Source organism: Myripristis murdjan, chromosome 5 (assembly GCF_902150065.1).
Source record: "Myripristis murdjan chromosome 5, fMyrMur1.1, whole genome shotgun sequence".
NCBI classification, from domain to species: Eukaryota; Metazoa; Chordata; class Actinopteri; order Holocentriformes; family Holocentridae; genus Myripristis; species Myripristis murdjan.
In genome coordinates, this window is record NC_043984.1 from 29,799,817 (window position 1) to 29,816,198 (window position 16,382).

The 16,382-nt window shown below is 41.8% G+C and overlaps 1 protein-coding gene across 1 annotated transcript in view; it reads left to right on the top strand.

Annotated features, from left to right (window-relative positions):
• chl1b (cell adhesion molecule L1-like b) overlaps nucleotides 1–16,382 on the top strand; it is a 66,859-nt gene that overhangs the window by 47,171 nt on the left and 3,306 nt on the right. Inside the window, exons 13-25 of the mRNA XM_030052406.1 lie at nucleotides 526–637; nucleotides 934–1,100; nucleotides 1,180–1,345; nucleotides 1,464–1,588; nucleotides 1,953–2,054; nucleotides 2,407–2,604; nucleotides 2,831–2,901; nucleotides 3,722–3,944; nucleotides 5,096–5,211; nucleotides 5,482–5,686; nucleotides 5,819–5,941; nucleotides 9,272–9,451; nucleotides 15,751–15,882. Coding sequence (XP_029908266.1) covers nucleotides 526–637; nucleotides 934–1,100; nucleotides 1,180–1,345; nucleotides 1,464–1,588; nucleotides 1,953–2,054; nucleotides 2,407–2,604; nucleotides 2,831–2,901; nucleotides 3,722–3,944; nucleotides 5,096–5,211; nucleotides 5,482–5,686; nucleotides 5,819–5,941; nucleotides 9,272–9,451; nucleotides 15,751–15,882 — 1,920 coding nt within the window. The remainder of the gene's footprint in view (nucleotides 1–525; nucleotides 638–933; nucleotides 1,101–1,179; nucleotides 1,346–1,463; nucleotides 1,589–1,952; nucleotides 2,055–2,406; nucleotides 2,605–2,830; nucleotides 2,902–3,721; nucleotides 3,945–5,095; nucleotides 5,212–5,481; nucleotides 5,687–5,818; nucleotides 5,942–9,271; nucleotides 9,452–15,750; nucleotides 15,883–16,382) is intronic.

Sequence of the window (16,382 nt, forward strand, 5' to 3'; positions counted from 1 at the left end):
TCTCTGTGGCTTTCCGCAAATGTAGGGAGTTTGCTCATGGTGACACAGGAGTTAATAAAGCTGGACATTCTCTGAATGCTAAGTCCCAGCTGCTGTCTTTGTAAACAATTAGGAGAGACAGACCATTTTAATGGGAGGCTTTGGCTACAACTGATAAGGTGCATTCGCCCGGCTAACTCATTACTCCATTGTTTCTTCTTTGATTTCATTTTCACATTTACACATTTTTGACAACCTGACAACCCAGTCACTTTTCACACAAAGAAGCCTACAATCAACACACAGGAAAGGCAATAGCGTTGTCACCTCATTTTTGCCGCTATTGTCTACGCTAGTCCGTCCCTGTTTAATTTAAACTGCGAAACAGTATTCCTGGCCTTGCACAGTGTTTGCCTCTGGATATTATGTATATAGGCACTCAGGTTAAGGTAGCTTCATGGAAATAATGTCAGCATTAAGGAATCCATCTCCCTTTCATCAACAGTAAAGCATCCTCTTCTCTTTCTTGACTGATTCTTCTTACAGATCTCCCCCCCATGATCTTGACCAAGGAGGGTGAGGAGTACTTTGCTGTGGAGGGGAAGGGGGTGATCATGCACTGTAAGGTCTTCAGCTCTCCTCCCTCTACTATCACCTGGTAAATATGCAGTTTGCTCCTTTGGTTTGTTCGCCAGCAGAGAGCACTAGATCTCAACTGGTCGCTACATGCAGTCCCCCTGTACTGTGCTGTGTTTCTTTTTTGGGTGATCTTCTGTTTCCTTGCAGGGCAAAGTAACGCTGTCAACCAACACTATAATGTTCTATTCACCAACTTTTCTTTATCCCATCTTGCCTCAGTGTAGTGTTTACCCGTTTAGACTGCTGCAGTGTTCATATTTAATTTGAACTGAGAGAATGTGGAGGCTTTAATGGGTTTCTCTGAATCTTTTATAGGAGCAAGGATGACTCCTCGGGATCTGTGGAGGGGCCGAGGTTTACTGTTTATGAGAATGGATCGTTGGAAATCTACAGTGTGGAGAAAGAAGACCTGGGACAGTACACGTGTTTCACGAAGAACACTGAGGGAACGTCCGCTATCGATGCCATGCTATATGTGAAAGGTAAACAGTTTTGCCTGAAAGTGTGTTTGCAGTGGCTTATAGTCCTTGAAATGTAACTAATATGGTTCGTCTATTGAAGATCCCACTAGAATAGTTGTGGCCCCAGAGGACCTGCAGATCTTAATAGGTACCACAGCCCAGCTCTCATGCCTGGCAGAGTACGACAAGTCCTTCAGCAACGACTTTGAGCTCCTGTGGGAAAAAGATGATATGGAGATAGCCCTCAACTACACAGAGAATTCAAAGTAAGCGATAGCACTTTTTTTTTTTTTTTTTGTGGTAGCTATAATCCTAGCCAGAAAGTTCTTTTTTACTTTTTCGATTGTGCGGGTCGATATAGTGTCTGCACCTCTCTGTCAATAGGTATTTGGTGGAGGACGGTATCCTTCAGATCATCAACATAAGCCACAGGGACCAAGGCGTGTACACGTGCGTGGCAAGAACTCCAGTAGACCAAGACACTGCTTCAGCATTGCTCATGGTGTTGGGTAAGCAAACACATCAACAACATGGCAGCTCCGGTCAACAGGATCCTTGACCCCCAGCTCTACAACAATGCATGATACATTCCAGTAGGGATCAATATGTCAGTAAGCCAAGGCAGAACATGAACATGCAGACCACGACTTTATCAGGGAAGTGCTGTTTCTGACAGTAGAGCTTCGAAAATATTGTTGATAGTCTTGATCCGGCGCATGGAGAAATAGTTGGCCTATCCAGTGGTGCAGCTCCTTCCACATTCTCTGACATTCAGCACAATTTGGTGTATATATTTTTTTCCCCCTTGTCCTTTCTGTTCCAGAGATTGATGTGTCTCCTTTTTCAAACCTATGTTGTTGCGGTGCTTTTCAGATGTCCCCGATGCACCTGAGAACTTGGTACTGTCTGAACACAAGGGCAGAAGTGTGAAACTGAAATGGATCCCCGGGGATGAACACAACAGCTCAACCACTGGTAATAGGAGGATCTAAGTGTGTTATAGCTCTGTGTATAAAGCAAGCCGACTATACTGAATCAGTGCATCGTGCAGGTTTAGCCGTGTACGATATTCATGTAGCACACAAATCTTTTGGGCACATATTGTCATTCTTCACGGACATGGACTTAGTTGTGACACTATCTTATAAAATCGGAGTCTATTATGGATTCATCCAAGCATAAATTATGATTTGTCTCCTCGAGCAATATACAAGCCCAAAACAGGGGCTGAGGAGTTTGCTGCACAGCTGGTGGTTAGATAAGCAATCCGTTGGCAAGAGCCACGGCGGTGAGGGACAGTTCTGATTGTCTTTCCGCCTGTCAACAGAGTTCATTATCGAGTATGAAGAAAGCCAGTGGGAGCCGGGAAACTGGAAAGAGCTGCTGAGAGTACCTGGGAACCATGCCTCAGCCACCCTGAAACTACATGGCCATGTCGACTATCGCTTCCGTGTGTCTGGTGTCAACGCTGTAGGGAGGGGTCATCCCAGCAAGCCCACAGAGAGATACAGAACCCCCCCAGCAGGTCTGAGGCCTCCCTCTCTTATTGTTTATTCTGCGTCTTGATAAGGTCCTCCAGGCCACTTGAGCTGCCAACGCTGTCGCTCTCTGAACTTTAAAACACTCAGCCCTGGTACATAATTGATTCCACTCTTGTTGAAAATCTGGTCTCTTGTGTGTCCGTTTCACTGGAGATTTCTTCCACTAACAACTCCAATGCTGACAAAATCTATATTTCTCCTTCTCCGCAGCCCCTGACAAGAACCCTGAAAATATCAAAATCGAAGGTCATTTGCCACATGAAATGGATATCAACTGGGAGGTAAGAAATATAGTATGGGCCTTTAATATCCCTTTACTGCAAACTCTGTAATGTGGGCTACCTCAGGATGGTAAATTATTCACATCTGCTACAGTTTTTGGAAATCAAAGAATCTCTCTAAGAGAGAGAAGGGACAGAGTTTTATCAATGTTTCATGTGCAATTATCAATAGGAATTTATGAAATAGAAATGTCCCACTTTTGATATTTCATCCTGTGGTTCACATCCTCAGAAAAGCTATTTTCCGGGATCATTGTGAATGAGTTCTCAATGAAAGCTGCCCGTTGTGCTGCTTTGATTAGAGAGCGAAAGGGAAAGCTGTGAAAAGGAGATTTTTCTTTTAACACGTACAGTAATATATTCTGCTTTATTGTAGAAAGATGAATCTCTCCTTCACTTATTATCTGCTTGCCCTGTCATGGTAATACAGCTCCAAAATCCAGGATTCATGGGGCTCTCCCGCTGTTAATGATTTGCTTTTGTGGATAATTATATCTCATTCTATTTCTTATGGTCACACCTTTGTTAGGAGAGAAATCTTTTTTATCTGTGATGTCTTAGCAAACCTGGTATCAAAGGAAAGCCTCACTGCTGGACCAAGTCAATCCTTCCATTGTTTTACTAGATAGTAGGATAAAACACTGTCAGAGTTCCAAGTCAGTTCACTGGGCTAGCTCGTCATAGTAATCCGACGGAAGCTGTGACATTGAGCAGTGAAATACAAAAAGCTTCTTATGCAATCGTTCAAGTCCCCTGTGAAACCCACCAGATCATTTTTCTTACTTGTTTTCCGTGTTTCTTCCCCTCTCCCATCATTCAGCCGTTGTTACCCATCGAACATAATGGCCCTGGTCTTGAGTATAAGGTGAGTTACAGGCGACAGGATGTGGAGGAGGACTGGCAGGAGCACATGGTGAAGAGACACTCATTTGTGGTGAAGGATACTCCCACCTTTGTACCCTACGAGATCAAGATTCAAGCCAAGAACCATCAGGGCTGGGGCCCAGAGCCCAAAATAGTGACCGGCTACTCAGGAGAAGACTGTGAGTGCTTCTTCTTCTTCTCCTTCTTTTTCTTTTTTCTTTGTAGTATAATATCACACCTACACGTATGCAGTTTTATTTTAAAAGAATTCAACACTTTTGGCTGTGGATACACTGATAACATTTCTGTCTCCATTGGATTTGTGTTGGCTTAAACATAAAAAAAAAAAATAATAATAATAATATGGGGAGAATGAACTTTTGTGGAGCTGAAAACTGACAACTGATCCATTTAGCCTGTGGAATTAGATTGTTTGTAGATGTTCATATTTGCACTCAAAGAAATGCCACAGACTGTCTTTCAGATTTCTGTCCATATTTATTTCTATCTAGGAACCTTATTTTATCTGAAGAAACTTAACAATGCATCAAACACTATGTTCAAGGCGCACTATGCAAAACTGTCGAGAATCAGACCAATTTAAATTACTTTCTTTGTTTTGTCAGTTGAGTTAAGTCATGGTGCTTAGTGCACCTTTAATTGGTCTAATTTGGTAAAAAAAAAAAAAAATGTGTTTCTTACTGGTAACTCAGATGCTTTCATGTGAACCTTGCTTAAAAAGTTATTTTAGGCTTTAAGACATTGTCAGGGATATGGCCACTGTATAGAAATTGCCTTTCCTCAAAGGGAAAGCAAGCATTTTGAGCAAGTGAATCAGTAGAGATGTTTTACTTTACTTTTTCATGTTTAGCTTTCTTTTGGACGTGCCCCCAGGAGGTCACATCAGGTCATGCCTCATCTCCTTCTACAGTCCACACTAAAGTGAAGTGATGATAGAAAATATTCCTTTTAGATTAATAGTGTGATCGTTGCATAGTACCAATTTGCTGTAGGTAGAGTCCTTATTTGACTAGCAATCCCCAGTAGGTGCCAAAATGATTACCGGTAGTGGCATACTGATTTTTGTCTTTGTCTTATCTTTTGTCATGTTGTGTCTTTATCAAGCTAAACTGTTGGTTTAATGAATACTTAGAGTTGGATCATTTTAAAGATATAATTATGATGAGTGAAACTGATTATTCATTAAATCAATGTTTGACTTATCATTCTGTCTGTTTTTTCGTGGCTTACTGGCAGCATAGATTCTAATGTTTGTGTGTGTGTGTGTGTGTGTGTGTGCGTACGTGTGTGTGTATGTTTGCCTGTGCAGTTCCCTCTGCTGCGCCCGATGATGTAGCTGTGGAGGTGATGAACAGCTCAGTGGTCAAGGTCAGCTGGACGCGTGTACACAAGGACAAGTTGCATGGACATCTGGGAGGCTACAGGGTAATACCTCAAAAACAGCCCTTTGCTTTTAGACACAGTTTAAAAGGAATGACCCTGACCTTGCTCTAACCGTTGGCCTCCCTCACCCCACTCTGTCTCCCTTCTGTTGGCAGCTCAATGTTCTCCCGCACAAACCACCAGGAAAAAAAAAAAAAAAAATACAATAACTCATTCAATATTCTTTCCCACATATACATATGTATGATCTGTAAGTTTGATCTGTAGCAGCCACTGCTGAGCACGGCGCTGCATGTCTCCTGTCTGATGTAGGTAAACTGGTGGCGTCTGCGGAGTCTGGCGGATTCGAAGAAAAGCCACGGAGACAAGCATACACTGACGTTCCCCGGGGACCGGAGCCATGCTATGGTACCGGGACTAATGCCCTTCTCTGAGTACAGCCTCATTGTCATGACCTTCAACGGGCGGGGCAACGGACCCGGCAGCCATCCCGTCAACTTCAAAACCCCAGAGGGAGGTAGGATTGTAGAAAAACAGCATGGGGCTTATTGATTCACAACTACTGAAGGGAACATCTAACAATAGCCAGGGAAACTGGGTTGCAGAATTCGACTGCTTACTGTGTGCATTACCTTTTTTGCCCCCACAGTCCCTGAGAAAAATCCTGTTTTCAGGGTTACAGATGTACAGAAGCATAGTGTCTCTCTGGCCTGGGCTCCTCCAGTGGAGCCTAATGGGATTCTCACCGGCTACCTCCTGGATTATCAGATGAGTATGTATCTCTGTGCCTTATGCCTGACTGCAGGGACAGACTTTTTTTTTTTAAAGTCAGTGTCCAGACTGACTGGCAATGTCACCATCTTGCCACAAGGAGATATTGTTGTCCTGTTGTGTTTAAGTCTGTTTACAACACACTGTTCTTGTTTAGCCCGCCTGAAATTGGCCACATACAAAAACAGTGACTACATCACAGAGACCCACATAGCCTTGAGATCTGCATCCTCATGCTGTGCTGCATAGGACACAAGCAAGTGTGTGCTGTAGTTTTGGAGTGTGTGAGAGAGCAAGGTGGGGGATCTGTGGCTTTGTGTTGATTGTCTAACCTCTGATCCTCAACAAGGTAAGGAAAATCATTGTGTAGCTCTAATAGGGCCGGGGTCAAAGTAGGTCAGAGTTTGTGTATGGGAAACATGTCAGGGTGATGTCCACTGGCCTGTGTGTCATGATCACGGCTCAGCCAGTGCTGACCAAGGCCACTGTGTCACAGCCTGTTAAAGTCCAGTGTTACTGACCTCGTCCTGTCCACAGGGGACATCATCACTGCAGCTTACAGCGCCGGGGGACACCATCACTGAACAAATAGCATGTGTGTGCATGCAGTGATGTCCTTAAACAAAAGTCATGATGAGGCTAATGACCGACTTCCAACAACGTCTTTGTGCTGCTTTTCCCGGCTAATTGAGTTTGATTTGGCGACTGCACAAGAGGGGCAAATGTCATACAATATTTCAGGAGAGGACGTTTTCATTGTGCCAGTGCAATAAAGCTGATGGACTCTTTGAAGTGAGACTTTTTTGAAGTCCCCTTGAAGGAAGTCATGTGTGAAATGTTGAGGATAATGCAGCCAGCTGTCAGTATGGCACCAGCGACACCAGTGGAATCTCAACACTGCAGCACAGCTGTTCTCAGGCTAAGCTCATCCTCACAGAGAGCTGTACTGGCTTCACATCTCACACATTTCATAGGTAGGCTTGTTGCAACATCATCTACCAGACTGAGCATTAGGTAAGGACACTGCGGTTAAACTAACTTGCATTCAAATTACTCCCTGTCTGCATAGACTTTAGTGAGAAGAATTTATCAGGACGTTCCAAAGGACACTGAATGAAAATGCCTTAAACTAAACTGCTGCTGCATGACAGAACATCAGAAGAAAACCAACTGTAATCTGGACTTGCCCATCATATCTGGATAAGGGCTACGCTGTTATATCAGTTTGCCAACACATCCGATCGCTGATATATCGAGGCAATATTGTCTTTACGAAATGACATTATTACGAGGATAACACTGATGAAGAATTCTGTTTGACCCTTTTTTCTCAAGATATGTTGCGATTTTATACCATTTTATGTGAGATTTCTTTTTTTAAATGAAAATGGGTAGCAACGTATTAAGAATGGAGCAGCTGGAGTCGGTGTTTCCTACTCCTGTAAACTATCTACATAAGTGGGAGCTGATAAAGGTAACTTCTCTGCCTCCCCCTTGAGCTAAACTCCCATCGGCCGTTGCCACCATCACCCTTAGATTTTAGTCTCGGTGAGTCTTGAGCCGCTTCACGCTACACAAGCCCCGAGCCTGTTCACACCACAAGGATAATCTGCACCAGAAGCAATCCCTAATCTGCACAAGGAAAAAAAAATGCATATTAATGCAAGGTCACCCACACACACGCAGCGCACATTGCAACTGGAAAGCGATCGGCTATGCCACATCGTCTCTGGATTGGGTGGCATTATGATTGGGTGTCATGAAGTTTCAGGCAGGCAGAGATGTAGTCCCCACAGTGTTGTTACTTTAGTGAGAAAGTATCCACCCACGGCATCATCCATATCATTCTATAGCGCTAACAAGAACCTGACGTTTGATTGCAGTGTGGGGTGACAGTGCTAACCAGATAAAATTAGACTGTTGCTGTAAGACCAGACCAATACATGCTTGCAGAGCTGCCCCTGGCCAAATTGGGGCCCTAGCAATTTTTCTCATGTGGCCCGCCTGCAAAGTGTAGAATAGGTACAAAATCAATGTTTGGTCAGTTGTGGGACCCGACGCACAGTGGCTGTTCTGTGTTTAGGGAGAGGCGGCCCTGCACACTTTTAATTTCCATTGCATCCTACCAGAGAGACTTCCTCGAGCATTTTTTTTTTTTTTTTTTTTGGACAGTAAATCAACTTCCCATTTAAAATCCATGCACCTCCTTCTAGCACATACTTGCCTGCTTTACAAAGTATGTGCCAAAAATTTGCTCTGACAACAATGTGGCCAGCATTTACACAACAAAAATACAAATAAATGCCAGGTGTAAATACACGGGTGTGATTAGATTGATTTATTATCTGGATAGCATGTCCAGATGCAGGTTGCATGTATAAAGGGGTATTAAGTAATCCCTGGCCTTTATTGGCCGTTATTGACAACCAGTAAGAATTGAACCAACATCAATAGAACTTGTCTGCACCTACATAAATCACTGGCATGCCCCCCACACCCATCTCACCCCTCCTGTCCCCTTGAGTTATGGTGCACCGCAATTGATGTAAACAACAAAGTCATATTTTCACAACAGAGACAAGTAAAGTAATGAATCAGAGCCCAGATTCAACAGATCTGTCTAGAAAAAAGGTAATTCATCATGATGCAAAATGCTGTAATAAAAACGATGCCGTATCATTTTTTTTTTTTTTTTTTGTTTTGTTTTGTTTTGTTTTTTTTTTTTTCACTTGAGATTAAGAGACTTTGTACCCATTGTAGCTGAAATGTCGTGTGATGCCAACAGGCGGGGAGTCTTTCTTCCGAAATAGAGCACGGGCCAGAAAGTTAATTTTGAAAGCAAGCAAAGTACAGCAATCATTGAGTCATTGGTATTGATCAACAATGCTATCATTTCTGCTCGGTGGCAGTTAAAATCTTTCTTATTGCCCCTTTGACACCAGCTGCACACTGCAAAAAAAAAAAAAAAAAAATCTCCATCTTAACAAATCATCATTAAATCTGCAAATCTTATTTGCAGAAATCTTAACAGGGGAATGAGATATGAGATAATCCCACCTGTTTGCAGTGCTAATCATCTTGGATGAAGTGTCATGTTCTTGATTTCTTGTGGACTGATCTTCCTTTCACTGCCTTGTTTCAGCCTGTGCACACATCAAAAAATCACAAAACAAATGAAATTGGAAAAGTGGGATTATCTCATTTCACTGCCCACTATTTTCACTTGTTTTAAGAAAAAAATAAAAAAATTAAGACTCGAACAACTGAAGTTACATCTTAAAAGATGTCCAGGTTTGCAGCAGCCTAATGCTCCTGATATTTTTGTGTTTAGTCAACGACACAGAAGAGGTGGGGACTCTGCAGACAGTAGACATCAGCAACCCTGACACCACCAAGTGGATCCTACGTGACTTGGAGGCCATGAGCAAATACAAGGTTTATCTGCGCTCCTGCACCACAGTGGGCTGCGGACCTGTTGTCAGCGAGGAGTGCACCACCACACCACAAGCACGTGAGTGACGGAGGGACCTGAATCAAGTTGGCTGGGTGATATTTGATGTCTGTGAGTGCGTATATGTGGGGATGTTGGCTGCTGTGTGAGGTGATGAGAACATCGATGGGGTTTGGGGTGTAGAATTGGCTTGGCAGAATTCAGGTTAAGTGAAGAAGGTGACAAAGCCATTTCACTATTTCGAAATGGCATTGAAGCTGGGGAATGTGATATATGCCTGGGCAGCCAAGCTTTTCATATCTCCATGTAAGTAATTTTTGTGGATAAACAATTTCATACCGGTGTAGTGGAGTTTTTCATTTGTCACTGTCATGAGAGAGCAAGTGCTTATTGATTGGACGGAGAGTGTGAGCTATGAAACAATCAGCTAAGAAAGAAAATTGCTTTGAGCAGGGGGAAACTGAAGCTTTTGATATTGAATAGTGTAATCATGAAAGAGTTGGTGGGTAAGTAATCATAATGAGCTGACTTCTACCATGTAATCTTTTCTTTTCAATTACATATCATTTGTCGAGGAGTGCATACCATACCTCAGCTGGCTCAAACTTAAGTCGAGTGTCTGCGAGATTGCAGGCTGTGGCAAGAATGATTAGACCAAAATGAAAAAAGGAAACTTCATGTGCATTTACCTAAGTGTTAGTAAAATGGACTCCAGCAACAAAAGTAATGAACTTGGGGGATATTTTATCACTGTGCATATTCCAAGAAAATTTAATGAACCACAAAACACTATTCTTTCAGACAAAGGCAGTATACAGTTCAAGGTCTTTTACACAAAACAAACCACACAATACTTGTGTTGAAAAATGCAGGTGCTGAATATGGGAACAATTATGTAGTGTTTACTGGAAAAATTCTCACAATCACAGAAAGAAACTTAATTGGCTCTTAGGGGCTGTTTATTTGCATGCTGAAAAGCAAGGAAAAATGATTAGAGGGAGTAGGATTCTCATTTATCTGTTGAACTAGAGTCTTGCGGAGCTCTCATTACGTGCGTGTGTGGGAGTCGTATAAGATTCGAGCATAAAACGTGATGCAAGCCAACCTCGCTATCACCGTTTGTGTGCGCAAATGCCTTGTAGTGCCCTGTTAATTGTTCTCTTCTCACTTTCTCTTACGCTACTAAAAACAAATGCACTGCTTTTGGTGTTACCTTTGATCATACGTGGTATAAATGTGTGTGTGTGTGTGTGTGTGTGTGTGTGTGTAAAGGAGATAGTTCCTTGTGTCTGCTTAGCAATGTATTGCTTTCCCTCTGTTTTTTTCTTTTCTCCAGCCTCCACTTCGGTTTCGACTGTTGGCCCCAGTATGTAGCTCTGTGTTCATATAGGGTTAGACCACTAACAGTCAGATCCTGTGGCAGGGCATACCTATGCATAACTGCACATATAGACCATAAACTGTGAATTAGCAGCTGCACTAAAGAAAAATATTGTGCAGCCTTAATCATTGATTTAGGAATTGCATATTTATAAATTTGCAAAACTTTTTTTTGCTATGTGTTGGTATGTCAGCCTGCCACAAGTAGATTAATTAGCAATTGACTGCATGGTTAGACTTTAGACATATAGACAGGTCCGGTTGCCCCCTGTTGAGTAGGCGCCAGTAAAATGTAGGGTTTTGATTCTTAAATAACTAAGACATGTTATATTTATTAAAATGCAGAATTAAAAGGTCCAGACACGGTGCTCATCTGTGGATAATTGACCTTGTCTGCTGTTTACCCTTGCCATCAGCAGAGAGCACTCTGATGCCTCCTTTCATTAGAGAGGAGCCATCAGGCTTCTTGTCAGCTTCTTTCGAGGTGAAGTTTGTGGCTTCCTCTGCAGTACTGTTGCAATGGTAATGAGTAACGTAATTGCAAATTCATATTAATCTTGGCTCATTAGTGACTCTGTAAACGAATATTGACTTTTATCCCGGCAACAGCAGATTCAGTGCCACATGCGTGACTCGAGCAGAGGCATCAAATGATTTTTTTTTGAGCGACACACCCAGGAAGGGCAGCCCACATCCACCCTTCCTCCATTTAATTATGCGCAAAATTTAATCACTTCTAAAAGTCAGCATCACAAGTCAAATTAAAAATCACAACCTCTCACCTTGTCTTATGAATGAATGTCCTCAGTTGTATTTTGTAGCTTTTGTTATGTGTTTCACAGTTTTAGACGTCTAATCTTCTCGATGTATTACTAATTTTAGAGCTGTAGCTGCTTAGCTGAAGATAGCATGCGTGCTAATACTAACTGTTTGCTAGAATGGAACACCCCACGCGTTAATCCAATTTGATAACCACAAGATTTGTCTTTCTTTTCAGGCAAGTCAGCTTCCCCCTCACCTTCAAGCACTACAAGGTCCCCAGTGGCCAAACCCACTCGTTCCACCATAGGTAGAGCTGCAGCACATTCAAACACACCACGTCAACAGCATAATGCCACAGAGAAAAGTTAACCGTGCGAAAAAAAAATATTTATGAAATGGCAGTGCTTATAGTCCTATTGATAACAGATCCATTTCATTGTTTGGTATGAGACAAGTTAATACTGATAAAAATAATAATTTCTCTGCTATACCATTGGGAAATCCGGGCAACCAGATCCATACCCCAGCCCCGTCTTTTGAACGGCACAAAATATGTCTAATTGTCACTGATTGATTTGTTTGGCCCCAGTCTCCCCTGTACATGGCAACGTATTGACCCAACAGTCACCTGACATTTCCATGTAATCTTCAATTGTGTAAACACCAGTCCTGCTCTGGGACAAGATGTCCAGAGCAGCATCCGAGCTGAGAGAAAATGCGGAGGAGAAACGTCCTCCTGGGCCATGTTAGGGAGGTGTGAGCTCGTACCAGGAGGGTGATATTTACAGGACACTGAGATAAGTGGATAAGTGGAAGCTGTTGAAAGCTCCTATATCAGAATATTTTCTGGCCTCTCCTTTTAAAAAGCCTCCTGACTTTGAAGGGTGTCTTCCAGGGCATCAGCTCCCTGCTGGGTGAGCAGCTGCTTTCTGCAGCAGTTAATAGCAGGCTGAGGAGTGCAGTGACAAAACACGCCAGCCGGCCTTGGGGTATTTTTAGTCTTGGGCCCTATGTCGCTTGAAGTCACTATACAATGCCAATGATGGGAATTACCATAGTTGCAGACTAATCCATCAGCATTAGTCAGACGTGTCATTTGCACTAGTTGGGATGGGCAGCGCCGGCACAGGTGTCCTTGTGTACTGAATTATCACCTGAACAAATAATGCACCTGAGCTGGAGACATGGCTGAAGATTTGCATGTTTGCCGTGGGGAAATGAAGTGGATTGCGTTTTGTTGAGTAGCTCAGACAGCTGCTGTCAAAGTATACTTTGCTCATAGGAAGACTGCACATTATTCACTATCATTATCATTGTTATTATTGTCATCATCATCCTTTTTTTTTTTTTTTTTTTTCTTGTGGCACATCAACATACAGAGGCTTCATTGCCTTGTAGGTTTAAGTGAAGTTTATACATATTCATTTCTATACTTTTGATGTTTAAGTAAAAAAAAAAAGATACTGTTTATTATAGTTCACTAAAGGATTTTACATGACTTGATCAGCAAAGGCACATCAGCTTAAGATGTGACTTCACATAGCCCTGCAGGAATATTGCAGAAGCAAAGAGTAATAGGATACAACAAAGTCAAATTAATAGAATACATAACACGCATGAATGAAAACGTTTGAGGGTGTGCAAAAAAGATAAATTCTGTATTATGTAGATTCTGTATATATGCGGGGTGAAATAATTGAAAAAAATCTGGAAATATTCAAAACACAGCAAAATTGTGTTAACGGTACATTTCCTTTATTGTGGTCACATCTTTATATATTATGCTCTCGGTGGTTGCTTGTTTTTTTTTTTTTTTTTTTTTTCCTATAGATTTCCATTTAGCTTTGCAGACGCCACCTGTGATTCCGATACCATCCACATCACTCTTCATGTGTGCTGTCTCCTCCTTTATTGTGTAATGATAACAGCCTCAACCCCTCCATAGCTCTCATATACTTTGTCCTTTACGAAGCCTTCTCTGCAATTCCTCTTCCTCCTCATCCTCCCTCGCTGTCTGTCAGTCCCAGCCTTGTTGAATATTAGCTCATCTGTTAGTGACAACTTTGCAAATATCAGCTGGATTCCTGGGAGAGGGGATCCAGGGTTTTATGGAATTTGACTTGTTTTAAAATTATCAAACAAACTTAGATTACACACACACACACATACACACGCACGCACACACACGATTGCTTCAAAAGTAAAACTTAAAATGGTGACACTTCATTTTAAGGTGCACTTCTCAGCCATTATATAGTTAATTAGCCTATTAGTGTGAGTTTTAATGATTTATTAGTTCTGTATTAACTACTTATTAGCTCTTCATTTTATGTACTTTATTCTACACACTATAAATTATTACTTAGGAGTTTTTTCTCAGTAAACCTGATGCAGGGAACCTGTGTGTGTTAGTAAATATTAAAGTCTGTCAGTATGAAGTTGGCACAAGAACCTGCTGTAGAATGGGAACAAATTCTGAGAAATAATGACTTATTTATTGTTAGTTGGATACAGTTATCATCTGTACGAGTGGACTCAGGACAGTAACTTGTGTAATTAGCTTCTTACTAGTCCTATGCTGAGCAAATGACAAAGGGTTAATTTCAGGTGTAACTGCTTACTTACTAACTTTTAGCAAGCATTAATTATGGGCTTATTGTGAAAAAAATGTGTTGAATAAGGCATGCGAAGTGAGGAGGTTATAAATAGTTAATATTGACGAATACAGAACTCAAAAATTACTAATACACTAATAAACAACTAATCAGTGGCTTATAAGTGAGGCCAAAGATAAAGTGTTATTTTTTTTCCCTTTTTTCCCCAAAAAGCTGTCATTGGATACTTGGACATTAGCAATAGCAAGTTAGCAGTTACATAAAAGCTACAAAGAAATGCTTAGCTTTTTTGTCTGACTTAATACAACAATAAAGCAAACCATGTCAGATATCATGTATTTTCAATACTTAAAGCTGATTATATAAGGTATCAGTTGCCGCTGTCTAAAAATTCACTCTTCCTGCATTTTCTACCTGCGGGTACTGAGTCGTCACTGAGTCGAAACTGCGAGGTAACTAGTGGGGGTGGACCCCTGAAAAAAAAAAAAAAAAAAGTTGCCTACGCGAGAGGTTTGTGTCAGAATTGCACCAAAAAAACGCTGGTAGTACAAATGAAAAAGCTGGCAGCGTATCCGGAATAGCTGAAAGTGAGGGCAAAATCCTGTTCTGGGAGAGAAAAGAAAAGAAAACTATAACCAAAGGCACATCTTAAAAGATCATGGTAAAAGATCAACGTAGTTTGCACAAACAAGTGCAAGTTTACTTTTGAGGGGTTTTTTTGTTTTGTTTTGTTTTTTTTGGTGTTTCTATTCTTTCTGAAATCGTTATTTTTTTGGTTTGACATTTAAGTTTTGTTTGATCAGTTTGAAACAAATCTGTTTCCACAGAGTATAATATCGCATATAAGAACAATCGACCATAAGCCCATTCTGATTTTCTGGACTATATCCAGAAATTGATTTTTTTTTTATTTTTCGGAGCTGCTGTATCTTGAAAATACCCGCTTGAGGCACAAGACTAACTTCTGTAACCTTGTTGTGTGTTGCATATGAAACTGTCCTCCATGCCTTTCATATATCAAATGAATAGTGCTCTCCTCAGTACCAGCCCAGCCTGATCATTCAGCTTCTGCACAGGTGAAGGGAAGTGGAAGATATCAGAGTCACTAAACGCCTCTAAGACCTTCCACATCATACAGGGCCTTGAACCTGGGACCGAACCTGAGTACACTATGTATACTAACAATGAGGTTGATTATAGTATTTTTGAGTCTGACATCAGGACCTGAGGAGGGTTTCCACAAAGCCCCCACCAAGGTAAAACTCCACAAGAGCACTTCTCCCTGCACGAGAAGTGCAGGCAGACCCAGGGCGTCCTTGAAAAGTAACTAAAGCTCCCGTGCGTGATCCTTTCCCATGTCACCAGGATTTGATTTAGCTGTGTGGACTCGCCGAGAGGAATTACATTTGTACAGCGTTCCTTTCTTGATTAATTAGACAAGCGGATTAGCTGTTTAATATTAATATTGGAGCGTTTCCATTCGCGGCGCGCCCTGCCACCTCTGCCTTTGCATCAGATAGGCTTTGTCGATGTAAACATTCAATCAAGTGTCCCAGTGAAAGGCCAAGGCGCATCAAAGTCACTGGGCATTGTTCTCCTCAGGTCTGGCCAGCATCCACGGAGGAATATCCACCCAGGGCTGGTTTATCGGCCTGATGTGTGCCATCGCTCTCCTCACACTCATTGTGTTGATCGCCTGCTTTGTCAACAGGAATAAAGGAGGGAAGTATTCTGGTAGGTGTTCAGTCACAAACACACAAACAGCACCACCTGAATACTAACTAATTGCTGCTCCAAGCATCATTATATTTCCATTTACATGTTTGTTGCTATGAAAGAAATTATTAATCATTCTGGAAGCCATTACAGGAACACATAAGCTGATGTTTTTTGCAAATAGGTATCACGCCACAAGATCATTTTAATGCAAATTTATATGGAAAAATGGGATTGTGTATTGATAGGAAAATGTGAATTTATGGCTACAGCATTTGAATTTTGCATCATTCAGACACACGGTTTTCCAGCAACAGCCTAAACAATGTGCCGCCCGCACCGAGACGCCATGCAAATGCTTCGCAGGGTGGCTGCACAGGGAATGATGACATAAGCTTTGTGGTATCTTAATGTTATTCCTCTTATTGGGGACATGAGAGTCCTTATCAGCTTTATTGCTCAGAGCTAATGGCCATCAGGTTGTCGTCTGGGCAGCTATCGCTTCACACGTCAGCAGA